This window comes from Lissotriton helveticus, chromosome 11 (assembly GCF_964261635.1).
Source record: "Lissotriton helveticus chromosome 11, aLisHel1.1, whole genome shotgun sequence".
In the NCBI taxonomy this organism is placed as follows: Eukaryota; Metazoa; Chordata; class Amphibia; order Caudata; family Salamandridae; genus Lissotriton; species Lissotriton helveticus.
The window spans coordinates 712,937,468-712,963,070 of record NC_136072.1 but is presented as its reverse complement, the minus strand read 5'-3'; the positions used below and the strand labels follow the sequence as shown (position 1 = coordinate 712,963,070).

General features: G+C 43.4%; 1 protein-coding gene across 1 annotated transcript; it reads left to right on the top strand.

Moving 5' to 3' along the window:
• Nucleotides 1-14,005: 14,005 nt before the first annotated feature.
• Nucleotides 14,006-25,366, top strand: NKX3-1 (NK3 homeobox 1). Its single transcript, XM_078665780.1, has 2 exons — nt 14,006-14,210; nt 24,948-25,366. Exons 1-2 carry the CDS (start codon nt 14,006-14,008, stop codon nt 25,364-25,366), a joined length of 624 nt encoding a protein of 207 aa, XP_078521906.1.
• The last annotated feature ends 237 nt before the right edge of the window (nt 25,367-25,603 follow it).

The window sequence follows — 25,603 nt, the reverse complement described above, 5'->3', positions numbered from 1 at the left end:
TAAACTTGTATACCTGCTTCTTGCTACCGTATCCAGACTGCTGCTAAACACTTAACCAAAGAGGTTAATAAGCTCAGTCCTGCTGCTAATTATATGCTTATAATAGTTGCCAGCCTCTTATTATTTTAATTTATCGCGAAACCCAGTACTGGCAAATACTTGCACAATTTGCACACCATGCACTCTAAAGAAATACCAAGTATGAATTTTAAAATGTGCGGTCTTGACTCTTCTGCTTCTTAGACATTATCATCATCTTGTACAGTTCTGTCCCCGCTATTTTTTTTAACAAAGAAGACTGCTCAATGAACTTCAGTGGGCTTTACTTGGCTGCCCCGCTTTTGGCCATTAAGTCATCCCGGCACACGGCACTTATCCAGGCACATTCCTGCACTTGTTTCCCGCAGGTAGAAAACACTCTGCCGCCAAGTAGGCATTTAATGAGGTTAACTAGGTCTGTCCTGCTGCTAACGTCACATACAAAAATTGCCAGTTGTTATATTTTATGCACAATGGTTTTACTTGGCCAGTTTTATTTAAGTCTCTATTTTAAAACTATTCCCTTTTTTTCATAAATAGCGGTTTTTCACTCGATTTAAATTGTCATTGAGAAAATGTGTTATGCGATGTACGTTTTTAATGTTTTTAATTAACTGTACAATGCACTTACTTACACTGGAGTGGGAATAGTAATTTGTACCCTTCTGCTACCCAGCAAATTCCCTACTGTTGCACTCACTGGAGTGGGAATAGTAATTTGTACCCCTCCGCTATCCAACACTTTCCCTACTGTCGCACTCACTGGAGTGGGAATAGTCATTTTTACTTGTCAACTATCCAGAACTTTCCCTACTGTTGCACTAACTGGAGTGGGAATAGTAATTTTTACCCCTCCACTATCCAACACTTTCCCTACTGTTGCACTCACTAGAGTGGGAATAGTAACTTTTACCCCTCCGCAATCCAGCATTTTCCCTACTGTTGTACTTACTGCAGTGGGAAGAGTAATTTTTACTTCCATGCTTTCCAACAATTTCCATACTGTTGTATTTATTGTATTGCAAAATGTATATATATTTTTTTAAATAGTTAAATGTTTGAATTCACCCAAAAAAATGTAAAATGTTAAATTATTGATATATGTATATATTTAATTTCTATATAATTTAAAAGTTTAAAAACTAAATAAAGATGATAGGTAATAAATTATATTTAAGTAAATATAGGTATATGTATAAATGTTTATGTTTGTGTGTTCATAATATTTTAATTAAGTTGATTTGTTATATTTAGTTTAAATATATATTTAAATTTAATTTATTTTGTTACAAATATTAATAATATTTAATACATTTTATTTAAGTTATATATATTTTTAAGTCGATATTTTGTACATCTATATTTTTTACTTTGATATTTTTGATTCAATATTCTTGTACTTACCTGTTTAAGTATAGGGAGTTGATATTTTTGTATTCTATATTTTTTTGTCAATATTTGTGTTTGTCTATATTTATTGCATCGATATTTCATCAGGGAACCTGATTTTCAATGTTAGGTGTTGTGCACCGGGACCAGAGGTTCAATGATGGTGGACTCATTGTGGGGACTTATTGAGGAAAATACTCATAATCTGGAACTTACTCTGCCTGAACTGCTGGTCTTATGAACTGAGAATCTGGTTGATTGTCTTGGCAGAGATCTCATTGGTGATGGCTGGTTTTACGTGGTGAGCACCCAGGGGGGTTCTGCATGGTCTCACATTATTCACTGAAGGGTGTAGAGGCCAAAGACCTCGGTGGAAGGTCTCAACAACTTTGTGAAGCATCTCAACAGGATTAAGCCTAAGCTCCTCAATACTGAACATGCAAAATGTATCCCACATGGCTTCTTGAGGGGGAAAACAGTTTCTCGACAATAATGGTGTTCATCCATAATTTCTTTTCATTTGCCAGAAATTTCCATTTTAACCTGGAGGGTAAATGGCTGGTAGTTCATGTTTGGGCTGTGGTGGTGTTGGTTCATGATTTCCATAGATAGAGGTAGGCACCATTTGCATCATTCAACTATTTCCATTTCAATGTTCATTATTTGCCCAAGGTTTGTAATTCAGAAGGGACTTCGCACTAAGGGACTGTGGGTCCTAAACTTGGCTGTTTGAGCCTTATGCTAGACACGTCACCTTATGACCCATATTATGGCCCAGCTGCCAAAGCATGGCTCCCACATAGGTGTTAAGGGCACAAGCGGAACACCTGTGCCATGGTTCAATAGAGCATTCCACCCCATCCTTGAGAAACTATTTTCACTACTAATTAAGGTTGCATGGCCCACCCACCATCACCTCTCAACCAATTCCTGAAGGATGCTGATTTTTGTGGGCAATCTGGGGTGAAGGCTTTCCCCACCACCAAGAGAAGCACTTTGGGCCAGATTTACTAATATTTGGTGCAACACAACTTGGTGCACTGCACTACCTCAAATGGAGAGGGCAGAAATGCACCATATTTAATTACATGTGGCGCATTCCTGCTCTCGCTCTCTGTTGGCTTGCTTGTGACTGCAAAGCACAAACACCCCTGCGCCATGGTGCAAGGGGGACTGTGTTGCAGGAGGATTGTTTTTGTACAAAGAAAACTCTTCTGAGGCCTTTTCCAATTTATATTTGTGCTGCAGAATGCACCACATGTAGAAACAGGAAAAAATGAGGAGGAATAAACATATTTCTTCTTGTTACACATTACTTGGGAAGGCTTATCATTTTTACGCATTCCAGTGGAAAACCAATGCTGAACTCATGGATCCCCTTTCCCGTGCAGAGCAATGCCAGGCAACAACTTGCACTGCCTTGCATTACTGCAGATTTGCCACACAGAACCACACAAGGTGGCACTGCATGGCATAGTAAATCCTACTTAAGGGCTTGTGTTGCCGTGCAGTGCCTTGCATAATGCAACGGCGACACAAGCCCTTAGTAAATCTAGGTATCTGTTTGTAGACCCTCCAGCGCATCCAGCCCTGCTTTTAATTGATTTTTTTGTGATTTTTTTAGGAGTTTTATATAGCGCTAGCTGGACCCGAGGGTATTAGAGCACTTCACAGCATGTACAATTATGTGCAAATATACAATGCAAATATTATGATAGAGCATGCAAGATCAAGCCGGGTATAGAACAGACACGGGAGCGAGCAAGCAAGGAGTGCGTAGGGTGTTGGTCATTCAAGACGAGCATCCAATAGGATTCTTTGTTCAACCAGGACAGGAGACCAAGAGGTTTTCTGGGTCCGAGTCAGTGTCCACAGTCAAAAGATTACAGTAAAATCAAGAGCCGTCTAATGTGCTTCCTTGGCTCTTATCGTTTCGCTCGACAACGGTCTAGGAAGAGGACTTTGAGCAGGTTCTTGAATTTAGGGAATGAGGGGATCATTCTGATGTGGGGGGGAAGGAGTTCCAGATTTTTGGGGTGTTTCCAGCGAAAGATTTTGCTGCGTTTTTTTGCTTACGAGTTTTCAGTGTGATGAGTAGTAGAGTGTTGGAGCTCCTGAGGTTCCTGGACTGGACGGCCCTTTTGAGTTTGGCGGCTAAGTATTCTGGCTTGCCTGTGTGCAGAGCTTTATGCGTGAGGCAGGCTGTTCTAAAGCTGTCTCGCAATTCAATTGGGAGCCATTTAAGTTCCCTGAGTGCAGGAGAGATGTGGTTGAATTTCTTAGTTCCTGTGACCATTCTTTCTGCAGCATTGAAGGTTGTTTTTAAGGGGGCTAGGTGAGGTTTTGCTGTTCCGGTCAGGGCTGCAATCCCATAGTCAATTCTGGAGAGCACCAGTGCTTGAGTGGCTTGTTGGAGATCCTTAGGGGGAAGGAAGGGTTTTATTTTGTACAGTAGTTTCAGGTTGAGAAAAGCACTTTTGGCGGATCTTGTAATGTGTTTTTTCAAGTCCAGTTTCGGGTCTAGGGTGATACCTAGAGATATTACCGAGTCTGCCGGGGTGAGGGTGCCATTGAGGGTGTCAATGGCTTTGAGCCATTCTTCAATTTGGGGGTTTTCATCTCTGTTGGAGATGAGGAGTACTTCCACTTTCTCTTGATTGAGTTTTAGGTGGTTGATTGTGAGACATTGTTAAACCTCTTTGAGCGTGACATTTAATCTCCGGATGTCGTCAATGGAGGTGGTTTCCAGATATAGCTGCGTATCATCCGCATATAAGTGGAAAGGGATGTTAGAATTCCTGAGTAGTGTGGTAAGGGGTTCCATGTAAATGTTGAAAAGCTGAGGGGAGAGCACTGACCCTTGTGGGACATCTCTATTGACTGGTTGGAGGTCGGACTCAAAGTTTTTAATTTTTATTCTTTGTGAGCTGTTGTGAAGAAAGGAAGAGAACCAGTGGAGGACCGTCCCATCAAGACCAGCCCTTTCTTGGAGGACCTTGAGGAGCAGAGAGTGATCGAATGTATCCAATGTGGCCGTTAAGTCTAGGAGGATGAGAATGCAGCATTGGTCCGAGTCCAGTGACTTGTGTAGATCGTCTAACACATTGAGGATTGCGGTTTTGGTGCTGCAGCCTTTTCTGAAGCCTGATTGATGGGGATTTAGGAGATTGATGTTATCCAGGTGTTGGGTCACCTGAGGGAGTACACATCTTTCCAGGATTTTGGACAGAAGGGGTAAGTTCGATACAGGTCTAAAGTTGTTCATATCCTTAGTGTCAAGCCCTGTTTTTTCAGTAGTGGCGTGACTTGGCCTACTTGAGGCAGTCTGGTACAAATCCAGAGCTCAGTGAGCTGTTAATGATCTTGCACCATAGCGAGGCTAGGAGGAGGTTCAGGTCCTTGGCCAGACGCGGGGGCAGCTAGTCTTGGGCGTGGGATGAGGATTTATCAATGGAGATTAGATTGACTATCTCTGCTTCCTGAATGGGGATGAAGGAGGACCAGTGTTTTGGGGGGGTTCATGGAAGCGCTATCCTTATTTTCAGACGCCTTGATCGCGGTGGCGGGGAAGAGATTTGGGCCAAGAAAGAGATCGATCTTGGTGATTTTGTCGTTGAAAAAGACGGCAAAGTTGTCACATAGTTCTTTGGATGCCAATATTGAGGATGTCGTAGGCTTGGATGTTTGATTTCTGCTGATATTGAAGAGTTCTTTGGGTTGGTTTTTTGCGGTGTTTAGAGCAGGACAGAAGAAAGCTGTCTTTTTATTCTTAATGTGCGTTCTGTAATTTCTGTGGGCTGCATTAAGTTGATCACGATGGAGGGTAGAAGGATTGTTCCTCCAGATTCTTTCTGAGGCTCTAAGATGTCTTCTTTCTTCATTAACGTCAGTGGTGAACCATGATCTGGAAGGGATGATCTTGTTTTTTTTTATTTCAGTTTTATTAAGCAAATTAAATCTTATATAGATCTCAATAATCTGACCTAGTGTAGTTTGCTGAGTTTTCCTCATTTCCTAATTTTACACACTGGTACTCTGTTTCACTGCAAACTGGCAATAGTTCTTCAGGTTTGCTAACTAGTGATTCAAATGGATGTGCCGTGTTCTCATAGGTAAACTTTAGAGCGTTTTTTTTCTCAAATTTAAAAAGTGATTATTGTTGGATGGCTTTTTTTCCTCAAAACAACTTCGAAGTGGTGTGAAATTCTAGATTTTAACATGAAAATCTAGTATTTCACACCGCTAGTAGTAGTCTCGGTACTCTCCAAAATTAAGGGAAGTTCACTGAAGAAACATTTTTCAATCTATATATTCTAATATACCTGTTTTTAAGGCTTCTAAATCAAGATGTGGCTGCAAAGCAAGGGAGTGCTGTAGAAAATAAGAAATAGACTAGACCTGTGCATATTTTTAATTATACAAATGTAAAGTTACCTGGACCCTGATTCGTGGGCTTCTTGTATCTCACATAATTTCCTCATTTCCCTGACACTGATGCTGTCTGTGTAGCTTTCTTTCAAAGGTGAATGGGTTTCATTAGTAATGTCTTGAAAGCACTATAAACCAGGATGTTTGCCATGTGCACCAAGCAAGCAACATTCACTGCATGACTTACAGAAACTGGGAAAGGGGCCATTTGGAGTGAAAGGGATGCAGGATAATTTATGCTCATTGGCAAATTTCATCCATTTAAATCTACCAGATGCCTTATTGTCATGCAACTGCACACCCTTGTAGTATGGCTAAACTCCATAATTCTTGAGATGTTTCTGTTTGGTGTGTAGTAAAATGACCTAAAGCATCCTACGAAGTACCTTATAACACCCTGCTTATTCCTCAGAACGTTCAAGCAATAGTCGAGAGGCAACTTCAGAAAATGCATAGGTAAAAGCACATTGCTATATTAATAGCAAGAAAGGATGAATTGAGAGTTTTTTTTCCTTGATTGTTATGATTCATTATTCAAAGTCCTCTTGACCAAAAAAAACAGTTCAGCACAGCCAAAGCATTTTGTCCAGTTATGGGCTTCAACAGGGCTTTAAACACATACAAACATGACTAACATAACTTTTTAATACAGAATTATGAATTACATTCAATCACTGCATATAACAATACAGTACAACACATAAAGTTAAGATGCACCAATTGTGGTGGAACAGTAATTTTTTTTAATTCATGGAATCACTCATACAGCGCAATATTACATTGTGCATTGTTTTTCATAATTATTCTTCATGTGGAATTAATTGCAAAATACACAAAATTACCTTGCATTACTACGCCAGGATATGCTTCATTTTATATTTTTATGTAAGTTTTATGAATACCCACGCAGACGTTATCTTGTTGCTCTTTTAAAGAAGTTAAATTTTAATCAAATAAGACCAGCACTTATGTATCTACAGCTTTTACATAGTGACAGTGTTCTCCAAGTAATAGAATTTTTAAAATTAGCTGTTAAATTTAGAAATTGCCTGAACCAGTGATTAACCTTGATGTATGTTGAACTCATGTACTGAAAGAACCTATATCATGCTGTAAACACGATATTAACTGCAGGCTATTGCTGATTTTCTCTACTTACTCTCTTATGAAATATGTATATAATGTTTGTCTGTAAATGTGACTTTTTAAATTTGAAAGGTACAATGTATTTATATGTGCACTTTTGTGGTTTGAAATATAACCGAAATAAAGTCTCATTTGCTTTGATTTGATACTACGCCAGTATCCCAAATTATCATGTATTGCAAGATTTTGTTTTATCATTTTTACCACCTATCTTATTAGAAAGACAAGATTCATCCATTGGCCACGTGATATCATTGGGGCATGATGTAGATCGGTATCTCAGAAAGTGTTGCATATTTTCCTTTTTTAATGGCTCAGAGAAAGACCATAACATATTACTCATTCTTTACTTGATAGAATCATGTTCGTCAGTATGAGAACTTTTTTTTTCTATGCATCTTCGACAGTATGGTTTGTATCAGTGAGGTACATCTCACTTATACAACACCAAATTCGCCCATCATGCCATTAAGTAGTATAGGTGAGACAACATACTGCGAGAACAGCAGAAGATTGTGTTTGCTTTGTTTGCCCTAAATTGGAAGGGTATGCCCAGACGTGGGCCCCTGCTCACTTTATTTATTTATTTATTTAATGAGCACTGGCTAGACCCGTGGATATCAGAGCGCTTTACATTAGGTTTCACATTATTACACAGTTATAACAGTTACAAGTTACATCAGTTATACGAAAAACACTAAAGGAGCATAGAGGAAGGAAAAATAGGGCAGGAAGGGGGAGGGGTGTAGGGGGAAGGAGGGAGATAACGGCAGGAGAGATTAAAGAAAGGCTGTCCAATGACCAGCTGGGTAGGTGACGGACGTGGAGGGGGTCGACAGTCCATCTCCCCTATAGCTATCGAGGTAGCTCCATCAGGAAAAGGTCAAAAAGCTAGGTCTTACCAGTTTGCCACTGGATTCAAGCTAGCCTGGCTGATGAGGGGTGTTACCCCGAAACCGGTCCCAGGATGCTTGTTTCTAGTCCAGTAACGACCAGAATTGGCAGTTCGGGCTGGACTTTTCCCATGAGGCACAGGGTCAAGACTGGTTTGTATTTGACTTGGTCTGAACTGGGGTGGCGAATTAAGCTAAAGATCGGTGATGGATTCAACACAGATCTGTGACTGGGGGTGAGTGTTTGAAACGTTTCAATGCTCCGTCCATCATCTCCTTGTGTTTGCTTTAGCCATTTGAGGTGGGCAATTATTACTTGTGTTCCTAAAAAAGTGATAACACACGTGGTGGTGCGGCAAACGGGTCCCCTTGCTGCCTATATTCAACCCAGATCTGTGACTAGGGGTGAGTGTTTGAAAAGTTTCAGCACTCTGTCCATCATCTCCTTGTGATTGCTTTAGCCGTTTGAGGTGGGCAATTATTTAATTGTGTTCCTAAAAAAGTGATAACACACGTGGTGGTGCGGGAAACCTGTCCCCCTGCTGCCTACACTTGTTCAGTCTCTTATTCCTCAGAATGAATGCATGAATAGATGTGCGTCAGAAGAGTACAATGAAATGGATCTCCTCAAGGCACTTCTTAGGTGATGACACAGGTGTGCAGAAAATTATAAGTAGCTGGGCGTGGAGTTCTTTCTTAAGGCGATGTGGTCTAAGTGCAGAGGATTAACAGGGGTGTGTTCTGCATCCTGGATCCTTGGACTGCAAACAGTCAGCCTCGTTTTACATCCGCAAAAACGACTCCCAACTCTCTGAGAAGCCCATGGGCGTAGGTGTCAATAGCGCTGCAGGTGCAATGACACTGGGGCTCATGAGTGAGGCCATCTGTCCTCAATTATAGCTGTTTTCATTACAAGGCAGGGGCTGGGATGCCATGTTCCTTGCGTGCCCCCTTGCTGCTCCACTGCCGAAGCAGAGATGAATATTAGCAAAGAGTTCCCCTTAGTTACAGAAATTGTGGTACTCAATTAGCACGTGTCTCGTGCCTGATCTACCTGACATCTGCCTTGCGACGCCGTAAAGCGAGGAAACCCATTTCTGCTACTGCCGTCTGAATTCTCTATTGTGCTTTTAATTATTTTTTTCTTGCCGTTTTTATACAGCGCGAACTCAACCGGAAGGTATTGGAGCATTTTACATGAGCACCGGACACATTACACGAGGTCACATTCATTTTATAACCACGAGGAGATATAGTCATTTTCCCAGAATCACAGGATGCTAAGCAGACGCCGAGACTTGGACCAGGTTCCCCAGTTCCAAAGTCGGCAGCTCTGGCCGTGGTGCCGCATCCCCTCCCCTATCCTCTCATGACATGCAAGTGGGTGGAAACGGGACAGCCCCACTGCCTCCTCCTCACATGCAAGTGGTTGAAAATAGGACACCCTTACTCACTCACTCCAAAATATGAAGGCCTATAGGTACAGGAAATAAAATAAGGGTCAAGACCCACTGTTATACACTCGCACCACCAGGGCCCGACTGGCCTTTTATTCCATCGAACATCTCCGAGGATATCCATTTTGAAAGCCCGGCCGCTGCTGAGGCCCCTACTCTTTCTCCCGGCGTTAATTGCAGAAGGGGTTTCAGACGTCAGAGAGAGAAAGAAGATAATTCAGACATAGACATAGTGGAGAGAGACAGAGAATTAATGAGTGGAAAGAGATAGAGACGTAAAGAGAGAGTGGGGAACTTGGAAAATGTGTCCAGCGTCTTTTTGGTCCCCACTGTGACCTGGCATTTTTTCCATCAACATTCTCACTGCTGTGACAGCATAAAATGTGTCGAAAAAACAACTACCCCATGCAGTGTTGTGCAGAAAATGTCTTCAGCCCACAAGTCTGCATGCACAGCCTGCCCCCTCTCCCCTCGCTTCTCCCTGCAGCCGTTTAATGGAGGTACACTTGAGAGATGCCTTTGATTGGCTGAAAAAATCGACTTTAAAGTTGCGTCTTTGTGGTTAGGCGTGGGCAGAGCCTAAATCGGTGTCCTTGACACTAGCAGATCTGAGATTTAATCCGGGTTTACGCACTTGCCCTACATTTTGTGACTGTTTCCCAGACATTTCACTGCATCTACCTCAGCTTCATTGTCTAACAAAACTTTGAAGCACTTAGAAGCAGACTAAATAAAGCGTTTTAAGAGCTATGTAGAAATCAGTGTGAAATTCCAGTAACATATCTCCTCAGTCACATAGTGTTTTTTTTATGATTGACCGAGATTAGAAAGAAGAATTGATGTTACAAAATATTCACAATAGCCTGATTCTGATCTGAAAATCTCCAACTAAAGGTTGCCGAGTTCAGAAAGGTTTGAGCTGACTGTATGAGTTCTTCAAGCTGGGACATTTCTGGAGTTTTTGATGAATTATGGGGTTTAAAAGATAGCACACATTTTAGCTCTGCCATCCATTTCAAAATCCACTGAGAACACTAGATTCAATTGAAATATGAAGAGCACGCCTCATTTACGCCCGACTCATGCAAATGTAAATATTGAGATCTTTATTAAGCTTTAAATATTTGAGGTAACTTTTTTCGAAGTGCCCCCAATTTACAGCGTTGCAAGGAAGAGGGCACTAAGATTTAACAAGAAAAAAATGATTAGGCCGTGATCCCACTCTGTGGTCTAGTTTTGAACCCGGAAGTAAAACTCGAGTTCCAGGTTGCCAGGGTGAATACAGCGCCGAAAGGCTTGAAAGATGGCCTTTTGGAATTTGAGGCGCTTTCTCCTCTACAAACCTAGTATGAAATTATATCGTAGGATCTTTACATTTGATGAAAGAGAGAAAAAGGCGCGCATTTGAAATTTTTCCAATGAGCTACAGAAGTGCATGTCACCTTTCCACTTTAACGCTTAGAATCCTTTAATTGGGTTAGAAGTTACAATGTTCAATGTTTTTGTAATTGTCTGGCATCCTTAAACAAGCAGGGAATAGGTTGCACTTAGGCCAGTACAGGCAGGCTTGGTCTACAGACACCCTAATTGCTTTCCAGTGTGTAGTGAGCTCCCTTGCCAGGAAGTTTAGTTGTACAGTGCGACCACTTCTCAGCAGGGATGCAATAGCATACACTGGGAAGGAACAGGACTACTAGCTGGACTGCAGTTATTTTAATAAGATTTTAACAGGTAAGCATTAGTATTTCACACCAGAGTTTCTATCTGTTTAACTGTTCAACACAGGCACTTACTTCAAATCAGAGTTCTTAACTTTTAGCCGGAAAGCACTGGCACTTTCTTTCAACACAATATCGTGCACACTTCACAAACAGATCTTAAACTTTCAACGGGGAAACATTGGTGCTTCACACCAGAGTTGCTATAGTTTTAATGGGACAACACTGGCACATACCTTAATCAGAGTTTTTTTTAACTTTTAACAGGACAGCGCTGCTGCTGCTTTATACCAGGTTTCTTATAGTTTCAACATGGCAGTACAGCACTTCTCACCAGAGTGTATTTAATTTAAAAATTGTAGTACAGGCACTTCATACTGTAGCCTGCAAACGTGTAAAGCATTAGTACAGGCTCTTCACATCAGTCCTTCTAAAATGCTGACAGACAGGACACACACCACACCGGAGCCCTATTCTTTCAAAAGGAGAGCATTGGCACTTCCCCTCGAAGTGCCTATATTTTCGAATGGGCAGCACTTGTGTTTCTCCGAAGAGAATCATGCATGTTAAAACAACGTCTGCAATGGTACTGATTATGTTGTCATTGTTGTATTGGCATTTCCCAGCACGATTGATATATCAGGGCAGTAACTGGGCTTCTTTTTTGGGGGAGAGGAGGGGATATTTTAACAGAAAAGTACAGGTTCTTCTGAGTAGAAATGATACACATTTGATCTGAGAGGACAGCCACCTCCATCGGGGTTGCTATACAGGTAATTCCCGTTTATTTGCGGTTTTTCTTAGCCAAAGGCGTACCTTTATGGGGGGTGTTTGGGGTGTTACACCCCCCTAAAAATGGATTCAGTTGTAAATAGTTGGGTGCAAGTGCTTTCAGTCAGGTGTGGTGTAATGTCTGGCGAATTTCACTAGAGATGTTTACATGCCCACACTGAAAAAAGACACACACACTCTCGTCTCTGTTTTGAAGGCTTTAAAAAATGTTGATTCGTTTGAAAAAGTATGTGTTTAAGTGCTCCTAACAATATTCACCCCTCTCTCTTTCTACTGCCCTTTAAGCCTCCCCATGTCCTACTTCCCATATATTGTGGTTAAACAAAATATCACGCATGATTATGATTGTTGGGAAATCTGAATACGCCCCCCACCCCCGCCCACACACACCTTATTAACCAAGCTACGCCCTGTATAGAGCGCGAACTCGGACCTTTACATGAGCACCAGTTACATTAAACATGGTTTCACTCACGTTTTTAGGCACTGGGAATAACTATAGGTGTGATATTACATACAGTCCTACACTTTTTCAAACGCAGCAATATATTTCGTTTTGGACAGCAATACAACTTTTCAGGAGAGCTGCTATAAATGAAGAAAATTGTACAAATGTACTTTAAATATGACAGCACAAGCTCTTAAAATTACTTCCTATAAACTTTATAGGACCGTAAGTTACTTCTCAACTGCTCCGCAGATTTTGCTAGAATTCGATTGGATCGATCAGGGCTACTATCTTTTTGTTAGAACAGCACCATTGCTTTCCAGCTGTGATGAGACACTATTTATACGTGTGTACCGCCAGCTGTCACCAGGACACAATGCGCATTGCTGGACAGCGCTAGCAAACGTCCCAAGCACCTAAAAACGCCGCACTTTGAAAAGGCAGTGTAATCACTTAGCATGAGCACTTCCGCAGCGTTGTCTTATGGCATTACCACTTGCTATGATAAATGATTATTGAGCCCACGTAAGTGCAGCAAGACCGAACAGCACTTTAGGCTGAAGGAAAGTGTTGTGAGACAAAGAGTGGTGGCACTTTCTGACAGTTATAGGCACTGCCGGGTGTCGGGCAGCCTCTAATGCCGGGTGGCTTCTGTCTGTGATCTTCCTGCTGGTTGTTGCGCTACTTTGAGAAAAGTGTTGATTTGTCCTGTAAAGGAGACCAGAGGGAGGGGCGGGCGAGGGAGGTACCCGGAGGAGGAGCCGGCGCCCAATGAGCTGTCAGGGAAGAGCCAATGAGGAAGACGAGTTGGGTTTCCAAAAACAAAACCCGGCGGCCTATAATACAGCAACTCTCCTCAGAACCCCGACAGGCGGGAAAGCAAAAGTGGGCAGAAGAGACCGGAGTGTGTGGCTGAGCTCAGCAGATGCTGCAGGCCTCGCGGGCGGTCGAAGTGCGCCAGGGAGGAGTGCAAGAATAGGGAGGGGAGCACTGGAGTGTCAGCAGATAGGGGTGCACGAACCAGAAATAACTGCAAAGACTAGGAGATAGGCATAAGAGTCAGGCAAGAGAGGTGCAGGGGTCGGAAGAGAGACGACTGGCTAAGGGGAGAGAGAGAGGGAGGTGAAAGGATCAGGGGAGAGAGGTGAAAGGATCAGGGGAGAGGCGACGGGATCAGGGGAGAGGGGTGAAAGGATCAGAAGAGAGAGGCGACAGGATCAGGGGAGAAAGTGCAAGGAACAGGGGTGGGGTGCAAGTTGTCAGGAGAGGTGATTGGATCTCGAGAGAGAGACAGAGAGAGGGGTGCAAGTATTAGGAAGGAGAGAGGTGCAAGGGGCCAAGAGTGAAAGGTCAAAGGTCAAAGCACAAGGGAGATAGGTTCTGAGGACCTAGAATCAAGAGAGAGGGTTCAAGAGATTAGGGTGCTGCGATCAGAAGATTGAGATACAATTCTCAGTAGAGGGAGGGAAAGGGGTCGTCCTCGGATAGGTAGAGGGAAAAAGTCTGGAGCAGGGATCCAGAGACAAGCATTCGGGGACCAGGAGAAAGGGGCCAGAAGAAAGAGGCGCACGGCCCCTTTGAGAGAGAGGCGCACGGTCCCCTTCAGAGAGAGGCACACGGTACTACTGGGGGAGAGGCCCACGGTTCTCGCGAGAGAGTGGTGCAGGGCAGAGCTGTGACACTCGCAGCCCCTGGATGACCACAGGAGACGCTCGCCTCGCCATGTCTGCCCCCCCAAGGCCGCTAACCTCCTTCCTCATCCAGGACATCTTGTCCCACCGGCCCCCCGCGACCGAGGCGGGGCCTGCTGCCCGCCACCCGCCTCCGAGGCAGCCCAAGCCCAGCTGCAGGGACAGCGACACCACGACCCCGGGAGGGGGCACCGCGAACCCCGAGAAAAGTAAGAAGACATATATATGGGCTTTGGGGGGTGATGTGGAAAATGTTAATGCGTATCCTCGGGGCTATAGGGAAGGAATGGAGCACACCCCTGAGTATGCGGGTGCACACAATTTCTTTTTCGTGCACCCTGATTTCGTTCCTACTTTTCTGATGTCTTTTATACTCGTAAACTCTCTTGTGTTTCTAGAGCAAACGCATGTTTCGATCTTGTAACTCTGGTAATAACGGCAGCCCTTTCGGGGGAGTGTAGCCGTGCTTTAAATCGCCAGATACATACGATCTGGCACTGCCTGTCGGCACGTTCTTATTCCAAAGGGAAAGTCTCAGCAATTATGAGCAGGGATGCATTCATATCAAAGGGCGAAAACCAGCATCCCTCAGCAGCTGCGTATTACAGTGCGAGAGTGCCAACTCTTCTAATTAGGGGTGCATTCATACCAATGGGGAGGACCAGCACCTCTCAGTCGGGGTACATGAATATCATTGGGGATTACAAGCACCCCTCAGCAGGGATGTTTTAATATCAAACGGAGGGGACCAGCACTTGGTGCATCATTATCAATGGGAGAGTGCCGGCACTTCCCGGTAGGAATCCAGCCCTCTATGACAGTCCATGCCAGGGCTTCGTCAGTTTCAACTTCGGACCACCTGCTGCTCACTCTGGGAAGTGCTGACTGCTTAGTTATTATGGGGAGCACCGGCAGCTCATTCTGCAGCTCATCGACAGCTCATGCTGGGATCTCTAGCAGATAACCTGGGGAGCTCTGGCATCTCACGCTGGGGGCACCACTTCATTCTGGAAAGTATTTTCAGGCAGGGGCGGCTCTAGGGTCATGGTGGCCCTGGTCAGGGAGCGTAGGTAGGGGGCACCGGAAGAGGGGGTCCGGGCGGGGCAGAGCGCGGAGGCCAGTCAAGAGGGGGGCGGGGGTCAGGGTGTTTAGAAGTGGAACAGAGCCGGAGGCCGCCAAATCCCTGCCAGGGGCCGCCACACAAATATGTATCCATCCTCAGAGGATAACTATATTAAGGATATATATTGGTGTGGTGGCCCCTGGGGTTTGGTGGCCCTGTGCAGGTGCACAGCTTGCACATGCCTAAGGCCGGCCCTGTTTCAGGTTTTTTGTCCAGGGAAGAAATCACCTCTAATTCTGGGGAGAAAATATGGTTCACACTCTGGAAAAGTTGCAGATTTCTGTGAGATAATGATAATTCCGGTGGAGCATTTGCAGTTAATTCTGTAGCAGATCAGGGACTCACTCTGTGGAGCACTTGAAGTTCATTCTGTAGACTCACTCTTCAGAGCACTTGCAGTGGATTCAGTAGGCTCACTTTATGGGGCACTTAGAGTTCATTCTGAGTACTCACTCTGTGGAGCACTTGAAGAGAGCTCTGTAGCACATCAGGGACTCACTCTGTGGGGCAATTACAGTTCATCCTGTGGCGCAGCAATGGCTCTGTTTACCACAGGAAGCTCATTTGTGAGGCAGTGAGGCCCCACTCTGTGGAGCTATGGAAGCTCTTTTGGGGAGCATTGGTGACTCACTCTGAGCTGCACTGGCATCTTTTTGGGGTGAGCAGTGATGACTCACTCTGTGGAGCAATGGAAGCTCTTTTGTGGGTATTGATGACTCACTTTGTGGAGCTATGGAAGCTCTTTTAGGGGTGTTGATGACTCACTCCGTGGAGCTATGGTAGCTCTTTTGGGGGTATTGATGACTCACTCTGTCGAGCGATGGAAGCTCTTTTGGGGAGCATTGATGACTCAATATGTGCTGCGCTGGCATCTTTTTGGGGTGAGCAGTGATGACTCACTCTGTGGAGCAATGGAAGCTCTTTTGTGGGAATTGATGACTCACTTTGTGGAGCTATGGAAGCTCTTTTGGGGGTATTGATGACTCACTCCGTGGAGCTATGGAAGCTCTTTTGGGGGTATTGATGACTCACTCTGTCGAGCGATGGAAGCTCTTTTGGGGAGCATTGATGACTCAATATGTGCTGCGCTGGCATCTTTTTGGGGTGAGCAGTGATGACTCACTCTGTGGAGCAATGGAAGCTCTTTTGTGGGTATTGATGACTCACTCTGTGGAGCTATGGAAGCTCTTTTGTGGGTATTGATGACTCACTCTGTGGAGCTATGGAAGCTCTTTTGGGGAGCATTGATGACTCAATATGTGCTGCGCTGGCATCTTTTTGGGGTGAGCAGTGATGACTCACTCTGTGGAGCTATGGAAGCTCTTTTGGGGGTATTGATGACTCACTCTGTGGAGCTATGGAAGCTCTTTTGGGGGTATTGATGACTCACTCTGTGGAGCTATGGTAGCTCTTTTGGGGAGCATTGATGACTCAATATGTGCTGCGCTGGCATCTTTTTGGGGGGAGCAGTGATGACTCACTCTCTATGGAGCTTTAGCAGTTTTTGAGAGGAATGACATCCATGTCTGCTGATCATTTGTGATTGCTCGGCAGAGATGGATGTCATTCCTCTTAAGAAGGAGTTGCCAGTGCTCCATATACAGTGAGCCATCACTGCTCCCAAAAAGATGCCAGTGCCACATGCTGTAGAGTAGTGCCAGCCTGGTATGAAAAATCAGTGCAGCTCAGCTTAGTGAGCAATGGCTGCTTATCCTGGCTGTCTGGCCCAGTTAGCTCATTCTCAGCGCATTGATGGCTCATTCTAGGGCCAGTGGAGGATTATTCCCCAGATCAATGATAGCTCACTCTAGATCTAGTGACTGATTATTCCCGGAACCAATGACAGCTCATGCTGTGCCGAAAACAGATTATTCTGAGGACCAATGATAGCTCATTTTGAGAACGATGACAGGTTCTTATGAGGACCAATGGTAACTCATGCTGGGAACGAGGACATCGTTCTGAGGACCAATGATAACCCTCTCTTGTCAAGGACCACCAGTCCTAACTCATTCGGTACCAGGGACAGCCTATTCTGAAGAGACTTGACAGGCACTTCTGGGCAGCACTCGCAGTTCATTCCCAGGTTCTCTTGACCATGGTTCTGGTTCACTAAGTCGTGTTAATGTATGGCTTGCTTAATACCATACACTCTGCATTACCTTTCACAAGGGCAAAATATAAATTCCTTGAAGCGCTGTGAGCTGTATGAAGATACACTTTCTCACCTGCTTCCTGTGCCCGCTCATGTTAATTAGTATTTGCATATCATATAAATTCTGCTTGTCCGTGTTTTCTTCGTGGTTCCGGATTACTGTAGCTCTGTTTCCAGACACGTGTCCCTGTGCGAACTTCGCAGCTGGGGAGAAGAGAGGGAGGGGTCTGGCGTGTCATCTATCAGACTTCCGAGGCAGCCCAGCGTGTGAACGACCGCCTGCCTCTAGCTGTTCAAATCAGAGCACAATAACTTGCATACAGTGCAAACTGTCTGCATCATGATGCGTGGTTTTGAAAAAACATATCCTGGCGAGAATTGCTTTACTGCCTAATGCATGACTACCGCCGGCCGCGAATTATTATACTGTCCTTTTAAAATGAAATGTGCACAGAGGAGCGGCTTCGGTCCGCTACAGTTGAAGGCATGGCGGCGTAGCATCTCCGTAGGGAACTGCCCATATTTTTGCCCTTACATTCAATGTATCGGAGTACTGCCTACAGCGGATAGCAAATGTATATTATAGCAGCCCTGACTGAGAAATGCCAACAGAGTAGTATTGGAATGCACATGCTTTCTTTCCTTTTGAAAGTACTCTTGAAACCAGCTAGACGTCTGGCTACTCCAAAATGCCAGCTAACTGAAAGCAGCGTTACTCTCACTTCAACACTGTGCCTCTGTAATGCAACTAGTGGTCATGTAAAGCGCTCTGATGCCTTCGGGTCGAGTTCGCGCTATATAAAACTGCCAAAATAAATAAATAAATAAAGCCTGCAAAACCGCACTGTAATGTGGACTGAGGGGCTTATTATCAAGAACAGCGTAAAAACTATCGCCTGTTTAGCGGCAGAAAACTGCCGCTAAACCGGCGATAATGGGCTTGATAATATGCCCTGGAGAATTCCCATAGAAGCCCATGTTCTGGTGGGAATTCTCCATGGCGTATTATCAAGCCCATTATCGTCGGTTTAGCGGCAGTTTTCTGTCGCTAAACTGGCGATAATTTTAAATCCGGTCTTGATAATATGCCCCTGAGTATTTACTGAACCCTGTGGACCAATAATAGCGCCGTTTCCGAATGTAGGTGGTAAAGTAACACCCAGTCTTGTGGGGGAGCAGCAGACAATTTAGCACAGCATGTCTTGCTGCTTGTCCTCGAGGGCAGCCTCCATGCGGATTTACATTATATGTAACAAATATGCACCATATGCAAATTCATCACATTAATATACATTGTTTCCTTCTGGAATGCCAGACTGGATACAGTCCACAGGACAGCTAGACTCAAAGACGTAACCAACGTACTTTGTGTAATGTTGCTTTTTTATGTCAACCACACAATTTATATGTCATCGCTGCAACATAGTATAAATTCTCCTATTAGTAGGAAAAATGATGTGCAAGGCTTACACAACAGTTTACACCAATGCAACGTCATCAGAAGTTATAGACACCTATGTAAAGTGTTGATTTGGGATTTACTCTCCTTATTTTGTGCTGAAAAGTTGTCTAAAAGTATCACAGTAAGTGCTACTTTGCCTCAAGTGGCCAGACCACGGTTGATACACTGGTGTTCCCACGCTACCACCCATGGTTTTTGATGTAAAGCCCTATCTATTAACATTTGTAAACAGTGCAAGGATACAAGCTTTTCACAATTTGCATGTGTGCTGCACTCTACAACACACATACAAAGTGTAAAAATGTTAGTTTGTTTAGGCATTGTGTTTTGTATGAGAAGACTGCCAAATTGTGTGCCAGCACTGGGGAAGAGAGCAGCAGTGCTGTATCCTAGTAGATACGGCACTGTGCTGTTCTTTTCCTGTCAGGCAACATAACAACTCAGTTGCTGCGTTGCATTGCGTAAAATATTAGTAAATTTGGCCCTATGAGTTAAATTGTAAAACTCCCCCTTTATGCAGTAAAAAAAAAAACTTTACCTTTGTAGATTAACTTATATTTTTGGAGGCCTTCTACCACACACTCGCATTTGTTAACTCTCTTATGTGGATGTTTTGTATGTAACATGCAAGAAAACGTAAAATTGTGAGAGTGCACTCATTTTATTTACGCCAGGCTTGTATCTGCCCGGGGTTTTTCGGGAGAGTGGGATATTTTTCTGCTTTATGGGTGTCCTACCTATGTCTTTAGAACAGTCACAACACTTCTACGGCATACATATTAAACTACACGCACAGAGTCCAAGCTTACTAGAAGGTTGAGTTTCTAAGCCACCTTTACGTGTACTGAGAAGATCTCCACTGAAAATCCAATCGAGTTGGGTGTGAGTTCCCTTTGGCTAAATTAATGTTAGCACCACCTACTAACATCATATACCTATGATCTAAAATGTAGATTATTGCTCTGGGGACTAATAGATGGAACAAAGGCACACAGTCAGGACGAATCTGTATAGTTCACAGGTACACACAATCTACACTTCACACCTTCACTAGTTTGCGACTGCATGCTGTGATGTAGGTGCAGTACACAAACAGTTTTCAAGTGTGTTGGTTAATATTTTTTAATCCGTTAATTCTTTAATATTCTCTAATATAAATTTTACTATTCCAATTTTGCAATGCACATGCACTCTTCTGGTACGCTCCACATGCTCAGTATTATGTGAAAACATGCAGTCATAGTACTGTTCAAAACTGTGCAGCTGCACGAGGAAATCTTGCAAAAACACTTTCCAATAACATTCCAAATACAGAATTTAACATATACACACATTTCTCAAGTCATATTAGCAACGTTCTGTAATGTAATGTAACAAGAATCGCAATGGAATAGGCCCATGCACCAAACACTCTAGGGGTTCAATACACACAACACCAAGCAGAAAAAAAAACAACAGTAAATAGGAAATACCAGTCTACACTTCATCTCCTCAGTATTTGGGTAGAACATGCAGAAATAACAGTACAGCGAAGAGACACACTTTCCACGTGGCACGTAGTAGCATGCAGGAAAATCCCATACTGCAGCACATTCTGCCATTGCACCCAGCAGAATCCTGTAATATCATTACAATCCAACATGTCACATGTTACATGCTTGGGATGTGCAATTAACTATAACGAGAGGTAAACAACTAGATAGTCAGGGTTTCTGGATCACTCCTGTACCCCTTAGTCAACTTATTAACAACAAAAGAGTGACTTAAAGTGCAAAACTGTAAAGAAACCAATTATACGTGATTCCCCTAAAAGAATTGTCACTAAAAAGAGGGAAGAGTTCCACATGGCTAAATACAAAGGGTGAAAACAAGAAAAGAAAAAAAAAATTCTTTAAAAGAACCCTCACTCACCAACCTGGTTGGTGACATGCTTCATCATTGGGTTCCCACTGGGGAGACCGAATGTCCACCCAGTGTGCTACAATGCCTGATTTACAGCGGAGCTGGTTCTTTTCGTTGTGAAAGTGAAAATCACTGATAATAGTGTCGTGAATTAAAAATGCCTGGTTGTAACCTGCATTCACTTTAAAAGAGGACCAACCGGCATCAGTTAAAAACAGGTGAAAAGGACTATTCAGAGTCTGAAAATTGAAACCCCGTGTCCTACAAATTAGTGATTATAATGGTCAACATGTTTCTGCTATATGGAGCCTAGATCGCTCAGCATTAATCAGGACCTCAATAATTATTCCCCCGGTGGTATGCGCACGCTAAGGCGCACCCTACCGTGAGGAATTATATGTGAAAAGACAGTATTACTCACTGAATTACCCATGGGGGCTCACCCAGACATCTCTAGGGCCCTTTATCTGTAAAAAGGAAGGAAAATGGAGCATTTTGCAATGCAGGGTGCGCTACGAAATTTGTTTTATTTATTAAATTGTTTACTTACCTGCAATAATCCATATTCCGTTGTTTACCACCCCCCACCCTGCCCCTCCCCGGCACCGCCTCGCTGCCCCACCGAACTCCCTCCACGGGCCGCGGCTGAAGACAGGTCCAGCAAGGAGCATCAAAATCCTTGAAGGGATTAACACCGCTCTCAGTCCAGCAAGAGGGCAAGGTGGAGTGCAACATCACATCCAAGTGAATCCACACAATATCCTAACAATGCCCTCCATAATATTTGGGACAGCACTATGGCAAGTGTCTGTACTGACATGCTGAAGATCTCATAGCCAGCATTACGCCGCCAGCAATTGCCATCATGACAAACATTGACCTAATATGAATAGAATTACAGCAAATATTCCAGACTCAACATTAGCCTGAGATAGTGTTGTCATGCTGTTGATGCCAACGTTATGCCACAGTTCCTATATCACACCATGGCCAGAATTATATCAGAAGTGGCTGTCATCATGCAATTGATGTCCACAGTCATCCAAGACCAATCACAGTAATGAGAAACATTTCACCATAAAGTCAGGGTCAACAGTATTCCAGAAGTGGGTTCCAGCAAGCCATGTGTGTTTACTGTTTGTCACTAATTAAGTCCCAGATGCCTGCTTTTTGTAGGAATTAACATGAATGTTCCTAAAATAGTCAGTATTATGTCAAAGGGGAGCTCCCTCACAGATGTACCAAATTTGCAACAAGGAACAATGGGTTTGAAGATGGATGGCATGCCCTGAGATAGGGGTTAGTCATATTAGTTGCCTTTGAGAGTATACTGCCAGGCTCAACACATACTCAATACTGCTTCCCTCCAGCTTCTCCTCTACCCGGACCATTGGTCCCTCATTTATACCCGCGCACATTACCAAAAACAACGCCTCATAGAACTCTTGCACAACCTTTGAGGAAAGCACCATTCCCAAAATTCTAGCAGTGCTGAAAACCTCAAACCACTTCAATTACCCTTCTCCCACCAATTTCTTCATCAAGACCAAACCATTGTTACTCCCACTCTGGGCCAAGATTGTTAATGCCTCCCTACTATAAAGCAATATACCTGACTGCTTAAAGTAGGGACAGGTTTTCCTCATCCTAAAAAAAAATGGTAGATCACACTTACTTAAACAACTTCTGCCTTATCTTCAACATTCCTACTCTGTTGAAGCTCGTTGAAAAAAGTGTAAACATTCAGCTCTGCAACTACAATGAACAATTCCACCTTCTTGACCAATTCCTATCCAGCTTCCTTCCAGGGCATATCACTGAATCGGTTCTTACATGCATAGTGGACGATGCGCTAAGAATGTTGGACCAGAACAAATCTTCCCTTCAAATCCTCCTTGGCCTATCTTCGGCATTCAACACAGTTAAGCACAACAACTTTACGGACCTATTGGAACATAGATTGGGGTTAACTGGGTCTGTCTTAAACTGGTTCACCTAATTTCTCCAAAACAGAACTCAAAGATTTAAGGCTAATCATTCTCTATCTCAAACCACTCCTGTCACATTAGGGGTCCCACTGGGTTTCTCCCTATCACCCACTCTGTGTAATTCGTTCATGGAACCTCCAACAGAAATTCGGAGTTTATCCAACATCCACTACCATATGCACGCTGATGACACCCAATTATACCTGAAAGACTCATCCTCTGAGGACATCAGATCCCTCAACTTAACTCTACAGAAATCCCAAAACTGGCTGGCATACATCCACCTCGAACTAAATACTCTAAAAACCGAATTCCTCCTAATTGCCCTACCCAACTAGTCAACTGTTTTTGAGGAATGCTTGAAACAACTAACAGCTCTCAACTGCTTTCCACAAGTTATAGATTCAGCAAACTCACTAGCAATAGCTCTCAACATTACCTTTAACTTACAGAAGCACATCAGTGCTGCCACCAAAGGAGCGAACCTCCAAATGAACATCTTAAGAAAATTAAAACTCCCCCCCCAACAACTTCAAGTCTATAGTGCAAGCCCTAGTGATTCCCAGATTGTCCTATGGAAGTGCAACCCTCTGCAGACTGCCTGCCTCCTCTAAGGGCCTCTCTTAACTCTGCTGTAAGGCTCGTCATAGGATAAAAAAGAAACAATCACATCACCTCCTACATGAAATCCCTCAATTTGCTAACTTATGAAGCAATAACTCAGTTAAAAAAAGCCATCCATGACCCATAAAGTCCTACACTACAATACGCTGAGGAACCTCACTTAGAAGCTGGAACTTTCTATTGGCTGTAGAACATTCAGAAGCTCTAGAACCTTACTGTTGAAACCACAGAGATTCCTAAAAAAGAATACTTACAACCAAGCTTTCTCTGGGATCGCCCAGAGAATTTGGAATGATTTGTCCCTGAAATTAGGCTGAATCCCTCAATAGCATCTTTCAAGAAATAAGTTAAAGTAGTACTTGTGAACACATTTCTAAATAAATAGTGTTTTCATAAATGTATTTCCATTTGTTTTGTGCATGAACATCCATTTTATAACATCTTCACTAAAAGAGTAATATTTTGCAGAATTTAAGTACTTCCCATAAAAGCGATTACATGTCACACAATTCAGCAACCTGGAAAAAAAGTTACACATAGCTTTGGAGGATTACGATTTTTGGGAAAGTAATTATGAGAGACTGACATGCAGGGAAAAGAAAGAACATAGTGTATTTTGTTGTGTGCGCCTTCTGCACTTTTTCTCTTAATCTTCACAGGAATTCAAACATGTTTTGAAAAATACTACAAAGGGGCAACACAAATTTCTCTGTGACCTATGAACATGCTCATCAGATCATTTTCAATCTACATTTGTGGAAATAATCATTAGGAATGATTATGTTAGAAAACGCCTATCTGGGTGTCTAAAAATTGGCAGTTGTTATTTGGATTTTTATATTTTTGGCAATTTTCCCTGCGAGTTTGTTCTTTTGCCTGTGGGGAGATCCCCACTGTTTGTTGCCTTTTTTGATTTTCTTTTCTTTTAACCAAAATGTGATTGTCTTTTAAATCCTTATAACCCTACTCCTCAAACCCTGATCATTATACTTAATATATCTTCTCTAATAAAAGAAGGTAAAATACAAATTAAAATCCTTATTTTCAAATGATAATGGGCGTTTACAATGCATGTTAACATGAACTAAAAAGTATGCCTGACGGTCAACAAACATAATGTACAAGTAAGTATTTAGGTATGTTTAGGAATTTTTCTAGTGCAAACCTATCTGCAAGGCCAAATAGCCCTGGACAGTGGTGTGGAGTGCACAAGGGAGGGGTGGTGTTGCATTTGGGCATAAAGCTTGGGGACAAAGGGGCAGCGGGTGAATTAGTAGATGTGTGAAGGCCCAGACTAGCATGCGAGAATGGGAGACTGGAAGAGTGCCTCTTTCGTGATAAGCGGTAGGCATGATCGGGGGGGGTGCCAGGTATTCTTTATCTCCTACAGTCCATCAATTTGTGCCTGTATGGTGTTATGGTATACTATATGATTGTTTAGGTTTACATCAAATATTATTGTCCACATAAACTACTAACCCATGGCATGGAATCAAGGAGAGATAAGGAGGGAATGAACAGGGGGACTAGCACATATACTGATATAACCACAAATCAAAATGTTTTAATGCTAATGATGTCCAGTATAGTTACCCTAATTCCATATTTCTCTGTGCAGTTCTTTATCTGCTGCACCAGGGCTAGATACTGAGTTGTGGATACATTTTCTTATGTTTAATTGTCTCTCTGCAGGTGCCCATGGCGAGTCCTATCTGTCAGACTGTGACACCCGTCAACCCTCCCTGCAGGACAGTAGGAAGAGCCCTAAACAGCAGAAGCGATCAAGAGCTGCCTTCTCCCACACCCAGGTCATCGAACTGGAGAGGAAGTTCAGCCACCAGAAATACCTGTCGGCCCCTGAGCGGGCTCACCTGGCCAAGAGCTTGAAGCTCACCGAGACGCAGGTGAAGATCTGGTTCCAGAACCGGCGGTACAAGACCAAGCGAAAGCAGCTGGCTTCAGACCTGGGTGACCTAGACAAGAACTCAGCACTCCCTATCCTCAGCAGGGATGAGGACCTCGCCCGGGCTTCCCTTATGTCGCTCTACCAGAGCTACCAGTGCTACCCATACCTGTGTTACCTCAGTGGCTGGCAGCCACCATTTTGGTAACTGCAAATCAAAGACTCAAGCAGTGCTTGAAGAGATATTATTTATTTTTATATGACTTTTCTACAAAAAATGGGATTTAACAAATCTCAGATAAAAAAGAGAAATGCAATGCTACTGAGGGGTGCAAGGCCTGACCAACTACGACAACTAAGTGCCCCATGTTTATTTAATATTTAAACAGCAACTCTTCAAAAGTGTTCTGTATACACCAAAAACATTATTGTGCCAAAAATGGAC